General features: G+C 40.6%; 1 protein-coding gene and 1 pseudogene across 1 annotated transcript; both read left to right on the top strand.

Annotated features, from left to right (window-relative positions):
- Positions 1-54: 54 nt before the first annotated feature.
- Positions 55-3428, top strand: LOC110171273 (single-strand selective monofunctional uracil DNA glycosylase-like; annotated as a pseudogene).
- A 1631-nt stretch (positions 3429-5059) lies between these two features.
- LOC110171272 (calcium-binding and coiled-coil domain-containing protein 1-like) lies at positions 5060-26484 on the top strand. Its single transcript, XM_020936962.2, has 14 exons — positions 5060-5099; positions 6220-6372; positions 7543-7645; positions 9472-9701; positions 10891-11103; positions 12767-12915; positions 13034-13103; positions 14621-14875; positions 16571-16684; positions 22168-22239; positions 23336-23381; positions 23772-23839; positions 25454-25527; positions 25689-26484. The coding sequence occupies exons 2-14, from the start codon at positions 6232-6234 to the stop codon at positions 25714-25716; spliced, it is 1563 nt and encodes a 520-aa protein (XP_020792621.2). The 5' UTR covers positions 5060-5099; positions 6220-6231; the 3' UTR covers positions 25717-26484.
- The last annotated feature ends 254 nt before the right edge of the window (positions 26485-26738 follow it).

Genomic DNA, 26738 nt, shown 5'->3' with positions numbered 1-26738 from the left:
GTCAGTAGGTGGCAGCATTTTTAAACTAGTAAAATTAAACTGTACAGGAAACAGTGAGAGCAAGAGAGCCATTGTTTACATCTCTCACAGACAGAAAAGACCATGTTATTAATAATAATTAGGAATTAACCACAAAACCAAAATTAAGCTTAGTTTCTATTTAAATCATAGTTTATTCATTGATAAATATGTTAAATGGAGATCTACCTCAGCACAGCTCTCTTTTATCGGAGCAAGAAGAGCAGAAAGCGCCGTTGTACGCGCGTCCACATGCGTTACCAGCGCTGGAGCCGGGCGGAGACGCGTCTGTGTCTGCTCGCTTTCTGCAGGCCGAGCTCGAACTGAACCTCCACCTCCGCGGTCTGACGTTCACTGAGCCGGTCCGGTTCATCTACAACCCGCTGGAGTACGCCTGGAGCCCGCACAGCTGCTTCGTGGAGACCTACTGCAGAGCCGGGCAGAGCGTGCTGTTCCTGGGCATGAATCCAGGACCCTTCGGTATGGCGCAGACCGGGGTGAGTGTCTGGACAATATACTGTACTAGAGTGATCATTATAACTAAAGTCATTACGGGGGCATGCATACTTGCAAACTGTACTCTACATCAAATTTTGGATTCAATTGTGACTAAACTTTGTTCTAAATAGAATGTAAGAGAGACTGGCTGTTTAGGCAACACCAGTCAATGGGAAATACAACCTAGGAGTAGACCTGGACCAAAGTCAGGCTCAAACCAGGACCAACCTTAACAAGCATGAAATGAATACATCCATCCTTCCATCCATCCATTTTCTTCCACTTATTCGGGGCCAGGTCAAGAGGGCAGCAGTCTAAGCAGGGACTCCCAAACGTCCTACACCCCGGACACTTCCTCCAGCTCCTCCGGGGGGACCCCGAGGTGTTCCCACGCCAGTCCAGAGACATAGTCCCTCCAGCGTGTCCTGGGTCTTCCCTGGGGCCTCCTCCTGGTGGGACATGCGTCAAGGAGGCATCTAAAACAGATGCCCGAGCCTCCTCAACTGGTTCCTCTCGACGTGGAGGAGCAGAGGCTCTACTGAGGACTGATATTTTTTTGATGATGTGACAACATTGTAACATGACTTAAATCTCATAAGAGTCAGTTTTGTGTAATACAGGACGTTTACTAGATAACTGTGCTGTACTATTAGGCTGCTGTTTTAACAGGTGCATTATAGAGCACCAGTGGGCCTAAGTGGCAAAACGTTTCTTCTGCAAAATCTGTGCCACTAATAGGCTACATTTAATAGGAACACACTGTAAGTGAAAGGTGCACCATGTAACTGCTCTGGTGGAGGGTTCTCCAGCTGCTTGTCTCCATGGAGAGGCCCAGTATGTTCCACAGTGTAAAAAGACAAGCAGGTAGCACTACTACTACTACTACTGCTACTGCTACTACTATTAGGCCAACTTACATATGAGGTGACACCGCTCACAGTTTAATAGACAGAGACTCCAGGCAAAGCAAAAAACATTTCCATAAACACAAGCAGGTGGTGGAACCACAACCAGAAATGTTGCAATGTGCACCTTTACAGCTGAGTACATTATAAATCCTAGTGTCTTAGACCAGTATCATCAATCCAAAATGGATTTAAAATAGTGAACATAAACAATTAATTCACTTTTTTCACTCTAAAGTGTGTATATGGTGTTTTAATAGCATTAGGGCTATAATGGTTAAGGAGTTACGATATTTCCAGCAACACTGAAAACTCTCTGCAAAGTGCAATCAGGCGATGACTGCACTTACCTCCGTGTGGCACGGAGCTCTGCACTGGTCCTTTCGCCTGCGGTCACCCGACGGTCTACACGGGCGCACCTTAGTCCGGGGTTAGTCCTGGGTTAGTCCTGGGTTAGTCCTGGGTTAGTCCTGGGTTATCACGAGCATGGGCGGTAATGGGTGGAATCTTAACGGGTCCGGGCGGGTTCGGGTCTCTAAAATGGACCCATGCAGGACTCTGGATCGGGGCACGTGTGGTGATCGCAGTGGCCCAACATCCACCACGGTGGACTGCGGTGATCGCGACAGCCCTAAATAGCATCTATCTATTGTTCCAAGTAATTTTGGACAATTTTTGTGCATAGGTGTGTCAGTAAATTTGCAGCTAAATCTAAGTTTGTGCTGCCTCCAGTGGCCACCGCAGTTTCAAGTAATTGGTGACATCATGAAAGACTGCCCTGATTACAGCCTCCTCCACTCTCACTTAGGCCCAGGCACAGACCAAACTGACTGAGTATTTCTGACTATTAAAGGGGTGCAAAGACAGTACTTTTACATTAAGAGACATTATTTTACACACTTAAAATGAGGGTGCACATTACTTTAACTGAGGCCCCCCTGTTGACCCAGACCTTGTTTCACTCTCCCCTTTAGTCCTCCAGGTCCTGTCCAGTTTAGCAGCTCTATCTGAAATGAAACGTGTTTGTCTGTCTCATGATTCCAGGTCCCATTTGGTGAGGTGAAGTCTGTAGTGGAGTGGCTGAAGATCTCTGGAGAGGTGGGCCACCCGACTGAGGAGCACCCAAAACGCCGCATCATGGGTCTGTCCTGCACCCAGAGTGAAGTGAGCGGGGCGAGATTCTGGGGCTATTTCCGAAAACTCTGCCCGGACCCCTCTCTCTTCTTCAGGACACTGCTTCGTCCACAACCTTTGCCCGCTGATGTTCATGTCCTCCAGTGGTAAGAACCTAACCCCTCCTGAGCTGAAGCCGGGGGAACGCGACGCCCTGCTGGCCAAGTGTGATATCGCGCTGTGTGAGGTGGTGCGGGTTTTGGGCGTTTCCATGGTGATCGGTGTGGGGCGGGTGGCAGAGCAGAGGGCCAGGAAAGCTCTGACCGCGGCTGGACTGAACGTGAGGGTGGAGGGGATCATGCACCCCTCCCCCAGGAACCCAGCGGCCAACAGGGGCTGGGAGGAAGTGGCCCGCAAAAAACTGGAAGAACTGGGAGTTATTTCACTTTTAACTGGAAATGCGTAGTACTTTATTACATTTACTAGAGTAATTTTTTAAAGAAATTGTACTTTTCTAGCAGCAAACTTTCTACTCTACTTGAGTAAGCATTTTAATTGAAATAACAGTACTCTTACTTGAGTTAAAGTTTTGGTTCTTCTTCCCATGGTGAGTAAATCTACAAGTGACAAAAGATTTATGTGACAATATTTGAACATTTGTGTTTCTTGGACTGCTCCATTAATCCTTCACTTTAAGATGGAAAATAGCAGTGGTGGAGAGTTGGACGTGGATCTGGACTTGATTTTAAACCTTTGGGATTTGATCCTTTGGAAGACTGCACCACTGTCCAAGAACAAAGACATGTGTAAAACTACTACTACAAATGCTTCTCAGGGTTTAAACAGTGTTCTATTTGTTTTATTGGATTAGTTTGTGTAAAAAAGTACATGGGTCATCAGTCTTATCTTAATTTTTTTTGTATTTCTTATTAACTTTTTAAGTGAATGTTTTATATTACACTTATACACTTGAATACTGAATGACACTTTCAGTAAATGTCTTTTTACATTTAAACACAGTTGTTTCCAGACTTGTTTTTGATACACTGTAACATTTTTGCTCCCTGAAATCTTTTAATCCACTTAAAAGTGAATCGGCCATAATTGGACCTGTAAGTAATGGTGTAATTTATATCTAATTCTAAAGGTATATTGGCTAATGAAATACACAGCCTCTAGGGATGAGATGAGACACAATTTCCACAAGACGTGACACGAGATTTCAATCAATCAATCAACATCTTTATTAATCCCAAATGGCAATTCAGTTTGCACATCTCTAGTCATGCACAATCTATAAATAATAAAATAAAAAGAAAAAGAAATAAATACAACACACGGTGCACATTCAAGCCTCAGTGCATCAGGGACACAATAGCAAATTAACTTTCCATTTAAAAGCTTTATAGCAGAAGGAAGTCACAAGAACGAGACAAATTGAGATTTTGGGATTATTCATAATGAATAATTTGTACACTTCAACTCACAGTTTTTATTTCCTTTATTTTATATTTTTTCATCATTCATCATTTCATCATTGATTATTGTAGAATGGAGTTTTGAAACTACGACTTCCCAAAAGATGCGACTCAAGAGCACTTAACCCCTTTTTGTCCAATCCAAATGTAAACACTGGGAAAAAACAATCTTACAAGATAATTGTCCTTATGCGTGCACAATCCTGTGGCGATTTTGTCTTATGAGATCTTGTGATACAAATATTGCACAGTAGGGCATTACACTTATTGATATCCATGGAGACAAGCAGGTGCTACTAGGCAAAGTTACAGGTCAGATCTGTGGAGAGGCGAGCCCGTTTACTTTAAGAATGCATGCTTCAAGGTATTTTTGAGAAATTTAAACACTTGTAATTAGGGATGTAACAATAATATCGTGGACCATCACAATATATCGAATTACAAGTGTCTTTACCTAAATGAAGAGTTATGATGCAGCAATAGCTAAAAAACACAGAGGGAACTACACAGACCATGATCCTTTGCTCCATTTCAGTGCAAACTACAAGAAGAAATAACAGTTCTAAGCGCTTTTAAGTCTTAGTTCTTTGGATTAAGTCTTGTCAAGGCATTTTAAGAGGAAAAAGTAGCATATTAACAGTTTAAGATGTTTAGCCTCCACAAAATATCACAATAAATATCATACCATGAGATGTATATTGTGAAAATATAGTATAGAGAGATTTGGATATCGTTACACCCTGACTTGTTATTGAATAAATGCAAATAACATTTAATTCCATACTGAAACTTTCCAGGCAGACCTATAATATCTCCATGGAGACAAGGTGATGGACTCTCAGCCTGAACCTCTACTATAACAATCTTGCACCTTTAAATCAGTGTGTTTGTTTTGACACTAAGTGAAACATGGCCCGGTGGTTGGTGGTGACAGTTCCTAAACTACAGTTCCCGTGATACTTTGTGGTCCATTTTTACCCTGTGTCTGTGGATGTTGTGAAATCTGCCCCTGACTCGAGCTGCAGACTGTTGGTCAAATCATTCTCAGAAGAGTCCAGACTGCAGTGTCATCATCACAACCAAACAGGTACTACTTTATATTTGGATCGTTTTAATCCTTTTACTTTTTAATGCATGGCTCCCTTTTATTGTATCGTTTCTCTAAATCTGTGTTTTGAGACATCATTGGAATCTAATGTGTTACTTTACATTTTCAGAATAAGCTATTGATTATTAATAACCCACTTCAGTCCATCCCCATGTTTATCCCGGTTAAGCTTATGGAATTTGAGAAGTGAAGTCAGGAAAGAAAAATTGTAACTGAATGTCATTTAATTAATTAGCATATTTTTTGAGAATGGTGTATTATTTTACTCAAATAATCAGTTTAATTTCACATTTAGAGAAGGTGCTTTATTCCTTTTTTGGCCTTGTTTAGTAAGTCTTTTTACCTTTTGTTGTTATACTGTAGTAGTTTTATTATTTATTTATTTATTTTAAACAAACAAGGTCATGTCTTCTCATTATTATCAATGGATTTACAGTGAAAAATATGTTTGGTTTATGTTAAATGTTTTATGTTTAAAGTAACATGTATTTTAAATGAATCATCTTAAAGAAAGTGTCACACTGAACTGTTTTTTCTGCTTTAAAATCAGCATATAAAACAGTTCAGAGTGTCACTTTTTGGAGGAAATAGACAAGCATACTTCAGAATATTCATTAATACGTTTTCTACTTTTTGTACTTTTTTTTGAAAATTATCGCCAAAAGGAACTACATTTCCCTGGGAACAAGCAGGTGCAGGCCCTTTTTCAGGTCAAATAAGAGTCAGGTCTGTGGAGTTTCAAGCAGCACTTATACTATTTCTAAAAGTATATTTTTTTTAGTACAATAAACAAGCAACATTTGAGTTATTTTTGGTTGAAACGTTATATAATGCTGCTTTAATAAACATCAACTTAAAATTGAGGATAACTTTGGTGTACTTTGTTCCAGTTTTGACTAAAATAAGTGAACTCTGAATGGCTTAAAGGTGCAGACAGTGATTCTATATGCATGCGCCCTTGTTGTTAATAAACACATTGGGTCCATAGGCTGAGTTGCGCACGCCGCATTCCGGAGTATCGCGTTTCTTCAGCTGTCCGCCTCGCGCGCTCACCCTGACACGAGAGCCGGCCTGATGTTGTTTTCTTTCTCTGAGTCAGCTTCCGATTTCGATGGATGCACCAGGACCTCCCTCCGCGGTCCAGTTTCGGAACGTGGGCCAGTTTTACTTCCCCCAGACCCGCGTGGAGTGCCACCTGAGCCTGGCCCCCGAGCACCGCTGGAGCAACCGCGACTGGATCGGCATCTTCAGGGTAATGACAACAGACATGTGGCACCCTGCTGGACTGGCAACATGTACTCAAGTAAAAGTACTGTGGTGGAGAGAGGACTGGCACTTTGTACTCAAGTAAAAGTACTGTGGTGGAGAGAGGGCTGACAATTTGTACTTTGTTCATTTTAGACAATTTGTACTCAAGTAAAAGTACAATGTGTTAAAAGTAGTGTGGTGGAGAGAGGACTAATCATTTGTACTCAAGTAAATGTACTGTGGTGGAGAGAGGACTTAGAATTTGTACTGAAGTAAAAGTACAGTGGAGTAAAAGTACAGCGGTGGAGAGAGGATGTACAATTTGTACTCAAATAAAAGTCCAGTGGAGGAGAGAGTATTAACAGTTTGTACTCAAGTAAAAGTACAGTGGTGGAGAGAGGACTGACAATTTCTACTCAAGTAAAAGTACCGTGGAGTAAAGGTACTGTGGTGGAGAGCAGACTGACAACGTGTACTCAAGTAAAAATACAGTGGAGGAAAGAGGTCTTGTGATTTGCACTCAAGTAAAAGTACAGTGGTGGAAAGAGTACTAACAATTTGTACTTAAATAAAAGTAGAGTGGTGGAGGAGAGGGCTTACAATGTGTACTCAAATAAAAGTACAGTGGAGGAAAGAGTATTAACAGTTTGTACTCAAGTAAAAATAGGCCTACAGTGGAGTAAAAGTACAGTGGTGGAGAGAGTACTAACAATTTGTACTCAAATAAAAGTAGAGTGGTGGAGGAGAGGGCTTACAATGTGTACTCAAGTAAAAGTACAGTTACGTGGTTAAAAATGTGCAATACCATTCAAAAGTTTTCACAGACCATCTAATTTGATGCTTTTTTGTTCATTTTTTACAACTTTCTTCATTTTAGATACATACAGAAGACATCTAATATATAAAGCAAGACATACAGAATTATGTCGTAAAGAAAACTTTTTTTTTTGCTTTGCTACATGTGACCAGACCTTCTTGTTAAAGTCTGGTGTCATCAGATCTTCTCATAAAATAGCCTAAATTTAACTGGTCAATACACAACAAATGTAATACTACACAATAAAGGTCCTATATTATGCAAAATGAATCTTTTGAGCTTTAAGTTCCTGTTGTAATGTTGTTCAGTTTGTATTAAAAGTTGCATTATTTCCTCTACTGTGTGTGTGTGTCTCAGGTGGGCTGGACTTCCATAAAGGAGTATTACACATACACGTGGGTCAGTGTCCCGGAGAACTACAGTGAAGGATCCCCTGTGGACTGCTGCGCCCTCTTCCACGGTCAGAAAAAACAAAACACTTTTTATTTAAAATAGTTAATCTATCATACCTGATTTTTACTCTTTTCAAAACGTGGAAAACTAGTTCAACAGTTTGTAGTAGTCCAAAGTTCTTCCTCACTTACCTTCTGCATTCAGACTGTTCTAATTATTCACCACGATGAGTTTATAAGAGCTTTTCACAACTTTTGGAGACCAGAGCAGAGTTTTGCTGTCACTGTTGCCTGCCACAATACACATTTAGCTTTACTTTACAAAGATGTGAGTCGCATCACTGGTGAATCACCCAGAGTTCTGATGGGCGTGATTGACAGGTGGATTAACCAATCAGAAACACACATGGTCCACCTGTATCAAAACAAATGTCTGCTTCCTCAGAGTGTGCGCGGGTGTGTAAATTTGGATAAGGTCCGAAATTTGAAAAAAGTGTATTTTGTTTAAACAGGAAGTATTACACTTCTGTGGGGTATTAATTGCTAACACATAACATATTTAGCTCACCATGTTACCTTTTATTGTTTAGAAAATTCTATATTCACCCAAAACAATATATTAACATGTTTTCACTTTAGTTTTCAGTTTAGTGCTAAGGTTCTCACCCTTCATAGCGTGTTCTCACCCTTCATAGCGTGATCACAACACAATCAGCGTGCATCCCACTAATGAAACTACTGCACATCACGTCTGTTTTTTTGAGTTGTGTACAGTTTTGTATCATATTTTTGTAAACCGTATTTTTCGGGCTATAAGTCGCTCTAGAGTATAAGTCGCACCAGCCAAAAAATGCATAATGAAGAAGAAAAAAACATATATAAGTTGCACCGGACTATAAGTCACACTTTTTGGGGGGAATTTTATAAAATCAGAAACCAGGAACTGACATTTCCTGTTGAAAGTCAAGTTGTAGTAATAACAATAGAAGAGAGAACAACAGACTGTTATCGTCACATATGAACAGTTCTTCAGATAAACTATAACATAAACAACAGAACAAGTTTACCAAACTCTCCATCTCACTCCAGATCACTAAATCCATTCAATTCTTCATCCTCAGTGTCACTTCTGAGCAACTCCACGACCTCTGGAGGTAAACAGAGCGCCTCTTCCTCTTCTGTGTCACTGTCGTCAGACTCAGCATCAGTTCCAGTTAGAATTATTCGGGCTTTTCTGAATCCCGACAGGATAGTTTCGATGTCACTGAAGTCCAGGCTTTGTCCATCCATCCAGTGACTTCAGGTGCACCCTCTCGGTGTCACAACTTTCTTTCTGCTGCTCGATTATCGTTTTCAGCTGCAGATTTACGACTTGCAGTTTGTAATCTGCAGAATCTGATTTTCTTTTTGGGAGTCTTCTCAGTCGTCTTTATAAGTTTGTTTAAATGTTAGATTGTTCAGTGATGCAGAAGTAACGGTGTGATCGACTGACATGATACAGACAGGACAGAGGCTCTTTCTGCAGGAGACATGCGCAGTAGTCGCAGGAAACACTCAAACCATGAAAAAAGCGTGACTTATAGTCCGAAAAATACGGTATTTATGGAGAACTATCATGTGGGAGCATGGGTTATGTCGGCTTATAAAGCAGAGCAATGTACATTAACTATAAGGAGGGTGTGAATAGGGCCTGGGAAAGATCTCTAGATTACTCAAACATGCACGGATGATGTCTTAAACCTCTTCAGTCATGTTTTTGATGAGGGAACATTATAACATAGTAGAAAGCTCCAAAAAACAATTCCACATAATATCCCTCTTTGTATATCTCTCTTCCAGCGTGTTCCGTGTTGATAAATTCTGAATATTGATCATGATAAACTGTCTTGTTCAGCGTTCTACCTGCCTCGCCCGGGCCCAGCCGAGTATGAGTTCGTGTACGTGGATCAGAGCGGACAGGTGCGTGGGCGGAGTCGAACCTTCAACTTCTGTTCCCCCAAACCACTGGAGGAGCTGGAGACTGTGAGAGAGGAGAGGGACGAGGAGGAGAGAGGAGACGAGAAAGACGGAGAGGAGGAAGAGGAGGAGCTGATGGTGGTGGTGCCCAGAGCCACTCTACTGCAGGTGTGAACGTGTGTGTCTATAGACTCTATTCATGCTTACGTCACAAACCTGGAAGATGTTTGGAAAGATGCAATGACAACTCCAGCAGTAGTAAATTTGCCAAAATCTTTGAAAAATTTGACAATGCCCCAGTTTTCTTCATCTTCATGTCATAGTAGTGTTCTGTTATGTTCGGCTAATCAACAATACTCCGTTTATCATTTGTTCATTTGTTTTTCAAAATAAGACCAAAAAGGAAAGAAAAGGAAAAAAACCCAACAATTTTCTTCATTATTTTTCTCCAAAACCAAAATGAAAAAATGGATAATGATTCATTTTTTCAGTTCTTTGATTTTGTGTTTAAATGAATAATGGAAAAAAACGGATAACAGCCATTTCCCATTTCTGTGACTTAAACTGCAATGCCGAACTGAATCAGGACTGAACCAAGTCTAAACCAGGTCTACTAGGACTATACTGCTCTCACTCCCAATCTCAGTCTCAGTCTCAGTCCCAGACTGGCCCCAGTCTGAGTCCCAGTCTAGTCTCAGTCCTGATCACCTGACACGGCTGTGTTAAGAAGTGTTAAGACTATAGACTCAAACTATAAGCTCTATTCACGCTTACGTCACAAACCAGGAAGATGTTTGGAAACATGCGATGACAACTTCCAGTGTAGTTCCCGACACTGGGCTCACCGACTGACTGTGATCAAACCCACTGAAGTAAATGTGATCAGTGGTAAAATGAAAACTGCAGACATGTGTGCTGTTTGGAATCATCTGGAATTTGGCGTCTCATCTCTTCTAATCACACGTATCCAGTTCTGCATCAGTGGGGAAATGCTGAAAACTGAGGTATGGTTGGAATTGTTGATTAGCCGAACATAACGGAACACTACAATGACATGGAGATGAAGAAAACTGGGACATTTTTCTCACTTTTCCTAGATTTTGTCAGACTTACTACAGCAAGCAGAACTTGCTGGAATCACGTTTCCAAACGTCTTCCTGGTTTGTGATGTCAGTGTGAATAAAGCCTATGACATGCTGAATGCAGGAGTATAAGAAATCCTCAGAAGACTACCCTTTACAAAACAGATTACACTAAATACAACTTTGAGAGGCTAAATGAGATGGAGAAACAACTATAATGTGGTTAAAAGCTGCTTTAAGACATCAAATAATTTCCTCTCTTGTTGTTCCTACAGAGTCGGTTGGAGGAGAGTCTGAAGTCTGTGGACAGCCTGCAGAGGGCACTGGAACAGTCGAGGAAGGAGGTGGAGGAGGAGAGAGAAAAGAGCAGACAGAGTGAGCAAGAGTGGGAGAAAGAGAGAGCCGCTCTGAAGAAAGAGAAGTCTGACCTCAAGCAAACTATCACCCAGTACACAGACATGCTGACGAGGATGGAGGGAAAACATCAGGTGTGGAAACTGAAAGAATGACAGTAACCATGAAGATTATAACGTTTGTGGAGAGGCAAGCCCACTCACGAGGATGGCTTTTTTTTTTCAGTTCATTTTTAGCTTAGTTGTATGAGTGGGTTTTACAAATGACGTTGGTAGATGATGGTGAGTTAGCCCCCAGTGCTGTAGTCAAGATCGCACTAATAGAGTCCAAGACCTGTCTGAGACCACATGATCCTAAGACCGAGATAAGGCCAAGACCTCTGAGTGTTGAGATCGAGACAAGACTGAGACTTTTAAAGGTTGAGACAGAAATGAGACCAAGACCATGTAGCCAGGCTGGTGCCACCTAGTGCCTCCGCTCAATTTCATTTCTCTCCAGCGACTAGGTCAGGAATCAAATACACTTGATGGTTTGCAAGAACACTGAAGTGCGAGTCCATACATCAGCTAATCAGCGAAGAGCCATATATTCTGTGTTGGCAACTATTCCCGAGATCGAGGATTTAAAGCCAGAACAAAGAGAATGTTTGGTGAATTTTATCAAGGGGAAAGACGTTATTGTCCTTCTTCCTGCAGGATTTGGGAAAAGTTTAATATACCAGTTAGCCCCGTTAGCGGCGCATTACATACGTCACAACCAAACAGTAGCAATTGGTTAAATTTAAAGTACCTGCCTACGTCGAGCGAATCCTAATGCTGTGAGGTCAGACGGTTTCCACAAAGTGAAACTGGCTGATGAATCAGGCTAAAGACCACATATCATATACATTATTTATATATTACTATATATATATATATATATATATATATATATATATATATATATATATATATATATATATATATATATATATATATATATATATATATATATATATATATATATATATATAATCAATGTTTTTATAACTCTATCTCCATTTTATCTGATAAATGTTAATTTAAGCTTAAAATAAGCCAAGTAAACTCTCTGTGCCCCTTTTTTGGACCCTTACCCACAGTTTGAGAACCCCTTCTTTAAGAGAACTTCTACTGGCACTTTACATAAAACTACTTCAAAGTGAATAAAGTGGGTAGGATTTTATTTTTTTTGTCCGTGGGCTTCAGATGAGTACACAGGCTGCAGTGAGAAGTCCCACGCACCCATGCACACTGGTACAAGTTTACTGGCGACAGCAGCGTCGAGTGTCAGACCTTGAGTCCGAGACAAGACCAAGTCCAAGAGCCTTCAAGACCGAGACGAGACCGAGCCCAAGAGCCTTCAAGACCGAGACGAGACCGAGCCCAAGAGCCTTCAAGACCGAGACGAGACCGAGCCCAAGCGCCTTCAAGACCGAGACGAGACCGAGCCCAAGCGCCTTCAAGACCGAGACAAGACCAGGTCCAAGCGCCTTCAAGACCGAGACAAGACCAAGTCCAAGCACCTTCAAGACCGAGATGAGACCGAGCCCAAAGGCGCCCGAGTCCGAGACGAGACCAAGACCCTAAAAAAACAGTCTCAAGACCAGTCTGGAATACTACAACACTAGTAGCCCTTTTTACATTCTGTGTGATTGAGGGTCTGGGACTAGAACATAGAGACCGTCTGCGGGTACAACGTCCTTCAATATCTCTTTGTCTCGGGTTAGGGTTTGTCAATATAAAGTAAAAAATAAACAATGATTTTAATATTTTGCAGAATGTGAAGTACAACCAGGAGAATCTGAGCAGTGAACTGAGCAAACTTCTGTCTGAGAAAGTAGAGAGTCTGCAGAGGATTAAAGAACTGGAGGAGGACGAGAAGGAGCTGAGGGAGAGAGAGAAAGAGGCCCACGCAGAACTGGAGAGGTACACACAGACACTACACAAACAAAGGACCAATGTTTAGATCATGTACAAATGATTACACAAAACAAAAAATAAAAATGAAAAAAATGAAATAAACCACTCAAATTTGTTTTTACAGACTGAAGGAGAGAGTGAAGAAAATGAGCAGTCAGATGAAACATGAGGAGGAGAAGAGGAAGTCCCTGCAGGTGAGGGAATTTCATTTTACTTGTTATCAATCTTTAATATTTGAATTAGGGATGGACAATATACTTTTGCTAATACAGATAGTTTGATATTTGGTATTTCGTCATGAACTTCTTTGGTTCTTTTTAAAGACAATGCAGTAGGAGGTGAATTTACATTGTTGACATATTTGGGCTGATAGCTGTAAGTGATCTTCAGAACTGTCGCCGGTGAAGAATCTAAGAAGTTAATGTACATAAGAAAACAAAATGAAAGTTTTTGGATTGATGTTTTGTTATATATTGGAATACTGAGTACATATAACTGATCGCTAATTTGGAATTTATCAGACTATTTTTAAGGGGTCTGCGGTGGGATTCGGAATGTGGTGCGGAGGGTTCTGGATTAAATAAATCCCACAGATAAAAGACTATGACTGGGGCGTGCGCGCAAACAATAAAACTTTAAAGGGGGTGCGATGACGAACTTTGTATTTGAAATGCCTATGAGAAATTTAGGTGGCCTAATATAATTTCAAGTTTAAGAAACCTTTTCTTTGCCTTTGTTTTATTTTATTTATTACAAGAAGACTAATTAAAGGACAAGAGTGTTAAAGAACAATCAGTTACCCAGATAATATTTTGATTGGTAATCTCCTGCACTCAGTGTGGGTGTTACAACTTCTTAGAAACCGTCTGACCTCGCAGTATTAGGACTCATTCATTCGACGGTAGGCAGGTACTTTTTTTATTTAACCAATCGCTGCTATTTGGTCATGATGTATGTAATGCGTCTGGTATATTAAGCTTTTCCCAAATCCCGTATGAAGAAGGACAATAACGTCTTTCCCCTTGATAAAATTCACCAACATTCTCATTGTTCTGTCTTTAAATCCTCGATCTCGGGAATCGTTGCCAACACTGAATGTATGGCTCTTTGCTGATTGGCTGGTGCCCAAACTTACACTTCTGGGGTTCTTGCAAACCGTCTAGTGTATTCTGATTCCTGACCTAGTCACTGGAAAGAAATGAAATTGAGCGGAGGCACTAGGTAGTACCAGCCTGGCTAGGCCAGGGCCACCAGTGGTTCAAACCATTTACAAAGCAGCATTCTGGTTTGAGCGGAACAAAGAAAACCCAAACCAACATGACGGCACAGATGGTTGTACTTTGAATATTTTAGTAGAAATATCCTAAATTTAGTTTTAAAAAATGTGCAGAGAAAAGCTCTTTGTGCATTTGTGGATGGGAAATACTGTATGTCTGTGCTTTTTTCCCTTTGACATATCCATAGAAACAAGCGGGTGACTGACCTCTAACCAAAAAGTTACACGGGGCAACTTTAAATATCCTTTTCCCGATTGCTTTCAGTGAGAGTCATCCCAGATTTACACTGTGTAGAACTCAATTCAGAGTCCTTTTGATAGTGGTACGGTTTGGCCACAACAGCATCACAAACAAATGATACTGGTACTGACAAATAAAGCATTTCTTATTTAACTTCTGTTTCTCCTCTCCCCTCTCTCCTCTCCTGTGTCCAGCTGGAGCGCGACTCTCTGTCTGCGGAGCTGCGTACTCTCCAGGACAGACTGGACTCGTCCGAGCTCCAGGCCCAGGGTCTGAGGAGAGACCTGAGAGAGATGACGTCCCGCCACAGTCTGCTCCACACTGAGCTGCAGCAGTCTCGCCTGCAGGGGGCGCAGCTCAGCCTACAACTGTCCCAGGACCAACTCCAGCTGAGGGAGGAGCGAGCAGCCTGGGCCCTGGAGAGAGAGGGATACAGACAGACTGCAGAGGTCAGAGCGCAGGCACATGCAGTCACACACACAAGCTGGAGAGGAACTAGAGCTGGTCCACTAAACACATGCCGCTTTAGTCGACTAAAAAGGGGGAGTGACAAAAGCTCTTAAAACTGTTACTTAGCTCTATGTATCTGACTCAAACTGCACTCACAAGACTACACCTGCAGGAAGGTCATGCAAAAACTACTATTTATGCAGAAAAGTACTAGGAAATAATGCATGTTAGTGTCGCAGTACTGGAGACTAGTCTTGGTCTCAAGACCTTTTTTTTTTTGTGGTCTTGGTCTTGTCTAGGATTCGACCACATTTGGACTCAGTCTTCTCTTGGTCTTGAAGGCAGTTGGACTTGATCTAGTCTCAGTCTCGAGGTCTGACACTCAGCAAGTGATAAAATGGAGCTAGTTTTATAAAAACATTTATATATATCTGCCAGAGTAGCTGTAAAATACAAATAAATGTCAAAAATGACAAAGATGGTCTTGATTTGGTCTCAGTGGGCCCTGGTCTTGGTCTTGTCTCAGTCTTGGCCTTTAAAAATCTTGGTCTTGTCTCGATCTCGACTCTCAGTGGTCTTGGTCTTGTCCTGGTCTCGGGACCCTGTGGTCTCGAACAGGTCTTGGTCTCAATTAGTGCCCTCTTGACTTCAACACTAGTATATATAGTAAATATATATAAAGAATAGTATAATATAAAGAATACAAATCATAAATTTAGTCTGCCTTTTTACATGATAATAAGAATAATAATCGTAATCATAATCGTAATCATAATCCATGGGTTTTATATAGCACTTTTCATGGTAACACAATGACACTTCACCATAAAGTAACTCTAAACAAGGGCAGGACAGACAAAACAGTGATGAGGAGCAGTTGTGTGTGGGTACTGTGGGCTGTGAGGAAAAGGTGATTTTTGATCAGTTTTTCAGGTGTTCAGTGCACTGCAAATTTCTCTGACCGCTGCCTAAGACTAAAATTTTTATCAGGTCATTCATCTTGTTTTCAGATTTATTATCGACTTACTAGACCAGAGACAGCTTCATTCTAGTCTAGAGGTTGTTTATTTTAGGAGAACTTGTCAAGTAAAATGATCTTGCTGCATGGACAGATCATTTTCAGATTTAGATTTTAGATTTAGATTTAAGTGTTTATATCTTAAATTTGGGCCAAGCTTTTTTTGGAGTTTAAGTGTGAGTTTCTGAGTGGTGGTTTTTGCAGGTCAGTGAAGGGAAGTCCGTAGAGGAGGATATCACAATAATCGAGTCTGAAGATGATGAAGACTGGATGAGACGGAGGGGCAACGGCGGACGATGAATACAAAATATACAAGAATACATATAAATATAAAAAATACCAAATCTTCAGCTATCTCTCTCAGTAACTTTTCCTTTCTGCTGTTGTCTCATATAAATCCTTATAATTAAATGATTAGTCGACAAATACAAATTTCGGTTACTCAAATACAATTACTCTCATTACTGTAATTAAGTAGATTTTTGGAGCAATTGTACTTTTTTGAGTAGATTTTAAACCTGTAATTCTGCTTTTAATTGAGTATAATTCTTTTGGTTGGTACAAGATCTCGTGAGACAAATTGCCACAATACCATGCACATGAGAATAATTATCACATGAGATACATTTGAACTGGACAAAAAAGAGTAAAATTAAGCTCTATATTTGTGTTTCAGGCTGATCAGAATAAACTTGAGAATCTGTACGCCGAGCTGCGCCGGAAAGAGGAGTGGCTGCAGGACGAGCGAGCGGAGAGGGAGAGACTGGAGAAGGAGCGAGACCAGATCAGGGTCAGTGGATTTTATTATTTAAATGTTTAAAAAGACTCTTGTGAGCTTCAAGTCATGTTAGAATATTGTTCCCTGTTTGATTGATACATTTTTATTATTATTTTATTATTATAGTGTCTTACACATTTGTGCCCAGCCTGGGCTCACAAGACTCTGTAAACAGATTCACAATCAATCATCAAATAACCGCTCTGACAAAAACCTACTCTAGTCATACAGGATATAGTACTTGTTGTCTCCTGTCCCAGGTTCTAGCGATATAATGAACTAAAACAAAAACACTTCATTTTAAGCCAACTCATCATTTTATAATCCGGCAACCAAAATCCGTCAGGGTTTGATGACTGTCACAGGGAGCAGCCTCCTGCTCAGGGAGGAACCCACCCACCTCCACTGCCAGGGACAAAGTGCCGGTCCTCAGCTGGGCACAGAGCCATCTCTGTTTTCTGCTCAAATTTAGATTTCCATACAGCTCTGTTTGATGCTCCTTCTTAAAATGAATGTCATTTAAACTTTGCCTTTCTACAATTGTCAAATTTCCATTGTTTTTGAAGCTGGCCAGCACATTCTGTTTCAGTGAATTAGGACGACACTGCAGTCCATTTCTATAAACATAATTTAAATGAGACATTTGAAAAATCTAATTTGGAATTACTCAAAAATGCATGAATCCGTCAAAAAACACTAGTCAGTGATGAGGGAGCAACATTATAACATGGTAAAAATCTCCAAAAGTCACTTTTATGTCTCCATTAGGAAGATATTAAACTCATCATAAAACTTGTGGTCAAGTGTTCTGAAGTAGTACTGAACAATAATTGGTTTATATTTTAATTTGAACTTAGAGTTTGTAGTTTGTAGTTTGTAGGTTTTTTTTGTACAATCTTGTTGTCACAATACTAAAATGTCAAACTTGATTTCAAGATCTCACAAGAAAAAATTTCCACAAGATCGTGCACACATGAGAAAAATGGTCTTGTGAGATTTTTCCCCTGAATTTACCTTTGTCTTGGACAAAAAAAGAGTTAAGAGCTGGTGAGTGATACAATTTGAGAAGCTGTAGTTTCTAAAAGCAGCAGCACAGTGACAGCTTAAGTATGACATAAAATAAATTAAAAGAGTGAAGCCAAAATTGTGAAATGGATTACACTATTACCTGTCACACTTATTTATTACAAATTATGTCAAAATCTCGTTTTATCTCATTCTCATGGACCTAATCTTGTGGTGTGTCCAGTAGCGTAGCGTAGTTGTGCAAGGCCCCGGTGCAAGTCTGGCGCTGGGCCCCTCCCTCCAGTTTACGCCATTTCGACCCATCCCTGTGCGACAAACATATATTCACTTTCAATAGGATCTAACTCTAACTCTACATTAAGGCTTAAGCTGTAATTTCGCTATACAGGTTGAGGTTTATTAAAAAAAAATAAGGCCACTGGTTGTAAACATTAAACAACAGCCTCTCGTCAAAAACACCCCTGAACAACATCACTGAAAGAAGCAACCGGGCAGGAAATAGCCACGCATCGGGCAGCACCAGGGCTGTAGTGGGCGTGGTACACGAGGGTGCGCCGTCCAATCCTGTCCTAGAGACCTGAGACTTGAGGGACCGGGACTAAACCAGGACCAGTGGAGACTGGTGGTAATTTTTTTGGGAGGGGCACCAAGGCTAAAATTATAAATATATATTATGAATAATATATGTATTATATATAGGCTATAGTTTTATAACAAATACCAGACATTTTGGTTACTATTGGCTGAACAATATTGATCAGAGCACAATGAACAGCCAAGCGCAAACTTTACACAACAACACAACGTAACACGCCGCTCACACCCAGACCCAACAACGTCAGCAAAACTACAATAAGAGGCTACGATCACAACATGAACACGACAGAACAACCAGAGCAGCTCCATCGCACCCACCAGCTCATTTACGCACTATTTAACTATTAACACTATAACGCTATTTAACTATTAACACTTAAACTATTTAAACTATTTAACACTATTTACCTGTGAGGCTCCATGTTCAGATTTGCCGCAAACTAATGAAAACCAGCCTCTTACCTTCTCCAGAGACTGAAGCAGAATGTTTCCTCTATCCACTGTCCCACTGGTTCTGTCTCCAAAAGTTTATTGTCCAATATGAAGAGATGAAACTGGTCCAAATCCTGGTCCAGTCTGGTCCGTGACGCGAGGTCCAGGAGCCGAGTGCATGAGCGGTTGTAAAATTAGTCTTAATCCCAATTTCCACTTAAATCCAGTCACACCAGTCCATATCAGCACCAGGACACCAGGTAGAATTGTGCCTCTGCGCGCTACGCTCAGGTCAAACTTTTACACCCAGAAACGAGCGAGCAAAGGCGGGTAGAGCAGCGAGCGACTGCCCTGGCCCCGGCGGCGGCAGCGAGAGCCCCGGCCCGGTGGCAACTGCCCCAGTCCCGGCGACGACTGTCCCGGCCCCAGCAGCGGTAGCGACTGTCCCGGGTCCCGGCGGCGGGTCTGTCAGTGTGTCGCTCTTTGACTCTGTTCTCGCCATTTCCTGTGTGGAGGTTTAGGCTGAAGTAGCAGCTGCCGCTAATCGTGAAGCTGCTACGAGTTGACGCAGCAGGTTGACGTGACGTGACAGGACAGTTGTCCAATCACACTACACTAAATAAACAGAGACTGTGATGTCATTGGTCTGGGCGCTAAAGTTTGTGCCTTCAGCCCGAAGTGAAATGCGCAAATCGGGGTCGCTGACACCGTCTGTACGGAGTTTAGGGAGACGGGCCAGTCCTTAGATTGCGATGGGCCCTCAAAGTTCCGTGGGCCCCGTGCATCGCACCGCCTGCACCGCCGAATGCTACGCGTGTGGGTGTGTCTCATTTCGTTAAAGTTGTGTCTCATCCCACCCCTGCTCAGGACCAATGCTGATACCACAATAAAAAAACAAAACAAAAAAAACTCGATACTAGTTTTCTGCCACAGATTGCTCAGTCCTTCCTTGTAGTAAAATAATAAAAACATCATTACGGTATATTTCCATCTGACTGAGATATCAATACTTGAAAAACATATTGACCAATGCCCTACATCATGTCTATAAATACCCAGTCATATGGTGAAAGTTGATGAAAAAACAAGATCTCCTGTTTCATTTTGAACTTGTAGAAATGATGCCAAAGTTCACGAGCGCGATTTCACAGACGCAAATAGAGGCTCTGCCCTGTAACCGGAGACAGACGAGAGACAGAGAAGCGATCTTACATGCAGATCTGTAAAGACGCTCTACCTTTTCACTGTCTTGACAACAACAATCAACTGAAGTGAAAAGAAGCGTCCGCCACCTGCTTGTCTCCGTGGAAATAATATCGCTTTGTCTAGAATCTTCTGCAGTATAACCTATTTAATCTATGATGAGGGAGACAAGCAGGTAACAGCACTACACTATGTTACAGTTTACATCTGTGGAGAGTCGCCCCCATTCACAGCAGAAATTATTGTATTTTTGAACAACAGAAACACCTGTAATGAAGGACAGTACATGGATTTGAAAACTTAGCACAGTTTTCCTCACTTACCTTATGCATTCATCCATCCATCCATCCATTTTCTTCCACTTATCTGGGGCCGGGTTGCGGGGGCAGCAGTCTAAGCAGGGACTCCCAGACTTCCTTCATCCCAGACACTTCCTCCAGCTCACCATCCTGAGGCGTTCCCAGGCCAGCTCAGAGACATAGTCCCTCCAGCGTGTCCTGGGTCTTCCCCGGGGCCTCCTTCTTGTGGGACATGCCTGGAACATCTCCTGAGGGAGGCGCCCAGGAGGCATCAGGAACAGATGCCCAAACCAATTCAGCTGCTCCTCTCGACGTGGAGGAGCAGTGGCTCTACTCTGAGCTCCTCCTGTGTCTCTAAGATAGTGCCCAGCCACCCTGCATAGGAAACTCATTTTGAGCACTTGTATCAGCGGTCTCGTCCTTTCGGTCATTACCCATAGCTCATGACCAGAGGTGAGGGGAGGAATGTAGATTGACGGTAAATCTAGAGCTTTGCCTTTCGACTCAGCTCCCGCTTCACCACAACGGTCCGATACAGCAACTGCATCGCTGCTGACGCTTCACCGATCCGCCCGTCAATCTCACGTTCCTTCCTCCCCTCACTCGTGAACAAGACCCCGAGATACTTGAACTCCTCCACTTGAGGCATGAGCTCTCTACCCACCTGTAGAGGGCATTCACTTCTGCATTCAGAGTGTCCTAATTCCTCACCATGATAAGTTTATAAGAGCTTTTTTCAACTGTCAGAGACCAGAGCGGCTGTAAAGGTAACAGCAACTAGCATGCCAACACGCACTTCCTGATTATTGAACAATAGAACATTGTTGAACCCTACATGTATGACCCAGAGTCTGAATTTCTTTTCATAATTAGAAATAATAACAAAGCAGTGGGTGGAGATAGGGGGTTGGTGAAAAGTGACATTTTCTGAGCACTTAAGACTCAAATGCAGGACAATATAAAATGTATGAATTAATCAAAATGCAGCTTTGAGTGAGGCAATGATGAGGGAACAGTGTTGTTAATAATGTTGTCTCCTCATCACAAACAGAGCATTTTGAGCTTTGGAGATGTAAATAAACTATAATGATAAAATTTTTCTCAAACAAAACACAACTCCAGCTATGTTTTTGAGGATGGGGGACTTGCACGTCGTGACTTGGACTCAAGTCAGACTTGAGTCACTATTTTTAGGACTTGAGACTTGACTTGATAAAATTGAGTAAGACTTGGAGCTTGACTTGAACTTGAGGCCTGTGACTTGAGAAGACTTGATGCTCTGCTAAAAATATGTTTTTAGAAAATACTTTTCTCTTTTTACAGTTGATAAATGTGGTGCTGAATTTTACAGTAACAAACTGGAACATGTGCGTCCCACTTCTCTGTTTGTTGCTTTGGTTGTAACTAAAGTACTGCGATGTGGTATCCTCAAATGTACTACAGTACAATACAGTACAATACAGTACAATACAGTACAATACAGTAAAACAGAGGGAACTACATATATCATTCTTTCTATTCTGACTCTACGCATTCACACTAAGACATTTAAAAAGGAAAAATTAGCATTTCTACAACTCTTATATAAATACTCACATATAAATATACCATGACTTTTTAAGTACAATTGAGCTTAAAATTCATATAAATTGCAAAAATCTACTTTGGTTTAAAGACTCAAAGCTCAAAGCTGACAACATGGACTTGACTATACTTATGGGCCAGTGACTCAAGACTGGACTTGGACTTGCCTGTATTTGACTTGGGACTTGACTTGGGACTTGACTTGGACTTGATTTTAAAGACTTACCTTAGACTTGCAAACAAAGACTTGATCCCAGCTCTCCCAATAGTAACATTCTAACTCGACTTAAAGCTCACACGTCTATTTTGCGTAACATAAGACGTTTAATGAAGTCATGTGATTGTTCCTTTTAGGCCCAGCAGAGGGAGCTACAGGAGCAGAAGTCTGTGAAGAGAAACACACAGAAAGAAACAGAGGAGCAACAGGTAAAACATACATCTTCTAATATAACATTTATTAATTAAAGGTGCACCGCGTAACATTTATTGATAGAGTGTCTGCCATCCACTGGACATGTTATTGCTTTGCCTAGATTAGAATGTTTCGCAGCATGACTTGTGTTTATCCAACAACAAAATCACCTTAAAAAACTTCCTATCTTCCTTCTTGTGAGTGAACTCGCCTCTCCTCAGATCTAAACTGTAACTTGGCCTGGTGTCGTTCTCTGTTTGTTCCGTAGACTATACAGTATATATACATGGACATATATACAAGTAGTCGTACTTCTCTCTGTATCTGCTGCTGTGAGCGTCATCATTTTGGTCTTAAAATGTTCATATTAACCCACGACACATGATCCCGGGGTTTTTATTTCACTATTTTGTCCATTCATAAATTCCTTTTCCAAATGTGAAACTCAGCTCCAAATTCGCTCCTATCAGCTCCCGCCTCGATGAGCTTCATTTGACTGGAGATAGATACGTTTAATGCTGTACTGTGGAACATTCAAGGCAAAGCAACAACACCTCCAAATAAAAGTTACATAGTGCGATTAATAAAGAGTTTAGTTTACAATTTGCACCACTAATTCAATTCTGCATAAATGTAAAATGAACAGTAACCAGTCATTCATATAAAGAGTTATTTATTAGGGATGTAACGATATCCAAATATCACGGTACGATATTTATTGCGATATTTTGTGGGGGCAAACAAAACTGAATATGCTATTTTTTCCTTTTAAAATTCCTTGACAAGATTTAATCCAAAGAATTAAGACTTAAAAGTGTTTAGAAGTGTTATTTCTTCTTGTAGTCTACACCAAATCGGAGCAAAGGATCATGGTCTATGTAGTTCCCTCTGTTTTTTTTTTTAGCTGTTGCTGCACCATAACGATGAATTTAAGCAAAGAAACTTGTAATTTCATATATTGTGGTGGCCCATGATATTATTGATAGACTTTTGACAATACGATATCACAATATTTTGGTTATTGTTACATCCCTAGTATTTATTATGGAATGATTTAAGATCTTTAAGGTTTTATATTTTTAGCAATTTCTTCTGTGTTTTTGGTTATAGATGTCAGAAGATAATCCCTGCACAAAAGCACCTGATGGAGATACATGTGAGTTTTTACATCATGAATACACAAAATATTGAACTGAGAATGCTTTTTATTTAACTTCTTATACCTTCTACTTTTTATTATTAGTTTTGTTCATTATAACGTCTAGTCACAAAAGATTTGATGCGCCCCCAGAGTGGAATTTCTGTAAAGTTTGGTGAATAGTTTGATTCATGTGACCTCAAAAAGTGAATATTTTGGATAGGACCTCTAGACATAAGATTCAATGCCCTGTACTGCTAAATAAGAAATAAAATGAGTCTGTAAAGTTTGTGGAACCTATTTTTCTAATAATAATGCAATGTTATTGAATATTTCCTTCAAAAACAGTGAAGTTATACAGGCCCTGCCCTTCTGAAATGATAACAGCATCACATTGTTGTGTTTTAGCCTCTGATGATGAAGATCGTCTCTCCTCCTCTTCTTCCTCTCTCTCCCCTGTCTCCACAGATTTTCAGGTGAGTCCTTCTTCACTTTCACACGTCAGTTATTTTATTTAATTTTCTCATGATTATTGTTTAAAAGTAAAGTAAAGTAAGTATGTCATATTGAGAGAAAATCAAATTGCTCTGAGGTCTCGGCAGTTAGTGGCACTAGGGGCAATTGGTTGGGGGCTCCTACAGGTTTGGGGGCCCTAAGCAGCCGCCTACGTTTGCCTAACAGTAGCACCGCCTCTGCATTTATTCAATCACATGGCTCACAAATTCCTTATAAAACACATGCATTCAGACTGTGAGTGGGCTCATTTTTCCACAGATCTGACATGTAACATATATATATATAAAAAAATAAATTTGTTTCTCACCTTCCATGGTGGTTGGTCTCTCACCCTCATTCAGCTCGGGTCCTCTACCAGAGGCCTGGGAGCTTGAGAGTTCTGCGCAGTATCTTTGCTGTTCCCAGTACTGCACTTTTCTGGACTGAGATGTCCGTTGTTTTTCCCGGTATCTGTTGTAGCCACTCTTCCAGTTTGGGGATTACAGCCCCGAGTGTCCGATCACCACAGGCACCACTGATGCCTTTACTTTCCAGGCTCTCTCCGGCTCTTTCTTGAGCCCCTGGTATTTCTCTAGTTTCTCGTGTTCCTTTTTCCTGACATTACCATTGCTTGGTATTGTGATGTCCACCACCACGGCTCTGCTCTGTTTCTTATCCACCACCACTATGTCTGGTTGGTCGCCATCACCATCCTGTCAGTCTGTATCTGGAAGTCCCACAGGATCTTGGCTCGGTCTTCTCCTACAACCTTTGGAGGTGTTTCCCACCTTGATCCTGGGGTCTCCAGCCCGTACTCTGCACAGATGTTTCTGTACACTATGCCCGCCACTTGGTTATGTCGCTCCATGTATGCTTTCCCTGCCAGCATCTCTCTCTCTCTCTCTCTCTCTCTCTCTCTCTCTCTATCTATATCTATATATATATATATATATATATATATATATATATATATATATATATATACAGAAATATTATTGGTAAGGCGATAACATCTCCATGGAGACAAGAAGGTTGGACACCAGGGATGAATGATTTGGAAAAAAGATCAAACTGAGATTTGTCTGACGATCATTGTGATTACAGTTAAATTTGCGTTTTACATTTTAATATAAGGATTCTGTTCAAAGATCACATTTAAAATGGGAAGAAGAATTGACAAAACTATTTGAATTTTGAATTTTAACTGACAAACTAATACAAGAATCTCATTTCAGAAGATGTACAGATCTAAACTACAGGGTTAAGAGTTTTTATGCAGAGTAAGACAGAAGATTTTGTTGTTTGTGGAGGAAATTATTAAGCTTTTCCCAAATCCTGTAGGAAGAAATGCAGTAACGTCTTTCCCCTTGATAAAATTCACCAAACATTCTCTTTGTTCCGGCTTTAAATCCTCGATCTCAGGAATTGAGATGTTGCCAACATAGAATGTCTGGCTCTTGTCTGATTGGCTGGTGCCTGAACTCGCACTTCCAGGGTTTTTGCGAAGACCTAGTTACCATTTAGTACCTCATCCATCTGTAAATGGATAAAAGAGGGATTCTAAGAGTCACAGTCAGTTTTTATCTCTTCTCCAGGCTGAGGATCAGGAGCTGTACGAATCTGCCAAAGAGAATCTAATGGCTCCTAAACTCACTGACCCCGCCCTGAGGTAACTGCAACATCTCTGTGTGGAATTTCAAATCAAAAGTCTATACAGTTTCTTTAATATGTTCCTACCATTACAATCTGAACTTTATTTCAATTTTTAAAACATCTTTTCTTCTTTTACATTCTTTTTAACTCCTCCCTGTGTCTCTTCTCTCCCTGTAGTGAACTGTGTGACCCCTATGTGTGGTAGAGTCCTCCTCAAATGCAACAAGGCATCAAGTTGTTACTAGTATTTTTCTTCAGTTAGATTTTAGATCTTTTTAAATGCTTTTTTTTATTTTTATGATTATTATTTAGCATGTTGTTTGAGTTTTCACACCTGGCCTCTTCTGTTGTAAACTATTATTAAGAATGAATGAGACAAAATGGTAAAAATCCTCCTATGTGCGTAAAAAAACATGATCATATCTTATAACATCTTATTTTAAGGTACCATGAAAATATAATGACTCTGCATTTGACGTATTTGAAACATTATCACGGAGTTCAAACAAAGACTAGAAAGAAACACAAAGATATTTCCATTCATTTTTTTCCATAGACTTTTTAAAAATGTCAAATATAAAGAGTTCAAAGACCTTGCAGAGCCTAACCAGCTTCATGTTAACTACTAACAGGGTTCCCACGCTCATGGAAATCCTGGAAAGGTCCTGGAATTTTTATAAAGTCAATGAAAGTTTTGGAAAAGTCATGGAATTTTAGTATCTCTTTCACGCAACTACTGTAAGTTCTAATGAAGCTATTCTGATGATTTCTGAACATCTGGGCCTTTTGTTTAAAAGAGACGACAATAAATGCACAGACAGGATTTTGAATGTTAAAAACTAGAATCCCATTGTCTTATTAACGTAAAGAAACTACTCTTAATGTCATGGAAGGGGCCGTCAGTACCAAGCTCTAAAATATGGCGAGGAGGCCTTGTTTTTTTACATCTGAAGAGAATACGATATTTGTTCAAGTGTGGCAACCTTTTATTGACTTAGACTTTAGAATCTGTAACTACGTGAATAACATCTCCAAATTCTCAGATATCTGTACCTCCGCAGGCTGTTGTTATGTTTGTTCTCATTTTTGTGAGATTTATTTTTATTTTAACCTTTATATACCAAAAAGTACTGATCGCTGTTAATCCTGTACAATTTGAGTTGTGCTCTGTTTTCTGCTCAATAAAAATGTTATGACTAAAAAACTATTATCCCAAACCATAAGGTG

This window comes from Boleophthalmus pectinirostris, unplaced genomic scaffold, assembly GCF_026225935.1.
Source record: "Boleophthalmus pectinirostris isolate CB_2022bp ecotype Guang Dong unplaced genomic scaffold, ASM2622593v1 HiC_scaffold_3, whole genome shotgun sequence".
NCBI lineage: Eukaryota > Metazoa > Chordata > Actinopteri > Gobiiformes > Gobiidae > Boleophthalmus > Boleophthalmus pectinirostris.
Note: the sequence above shows the minus strand (reverse complement) of the source record. Positions and strands in the feature narration are given on the sequence as shown.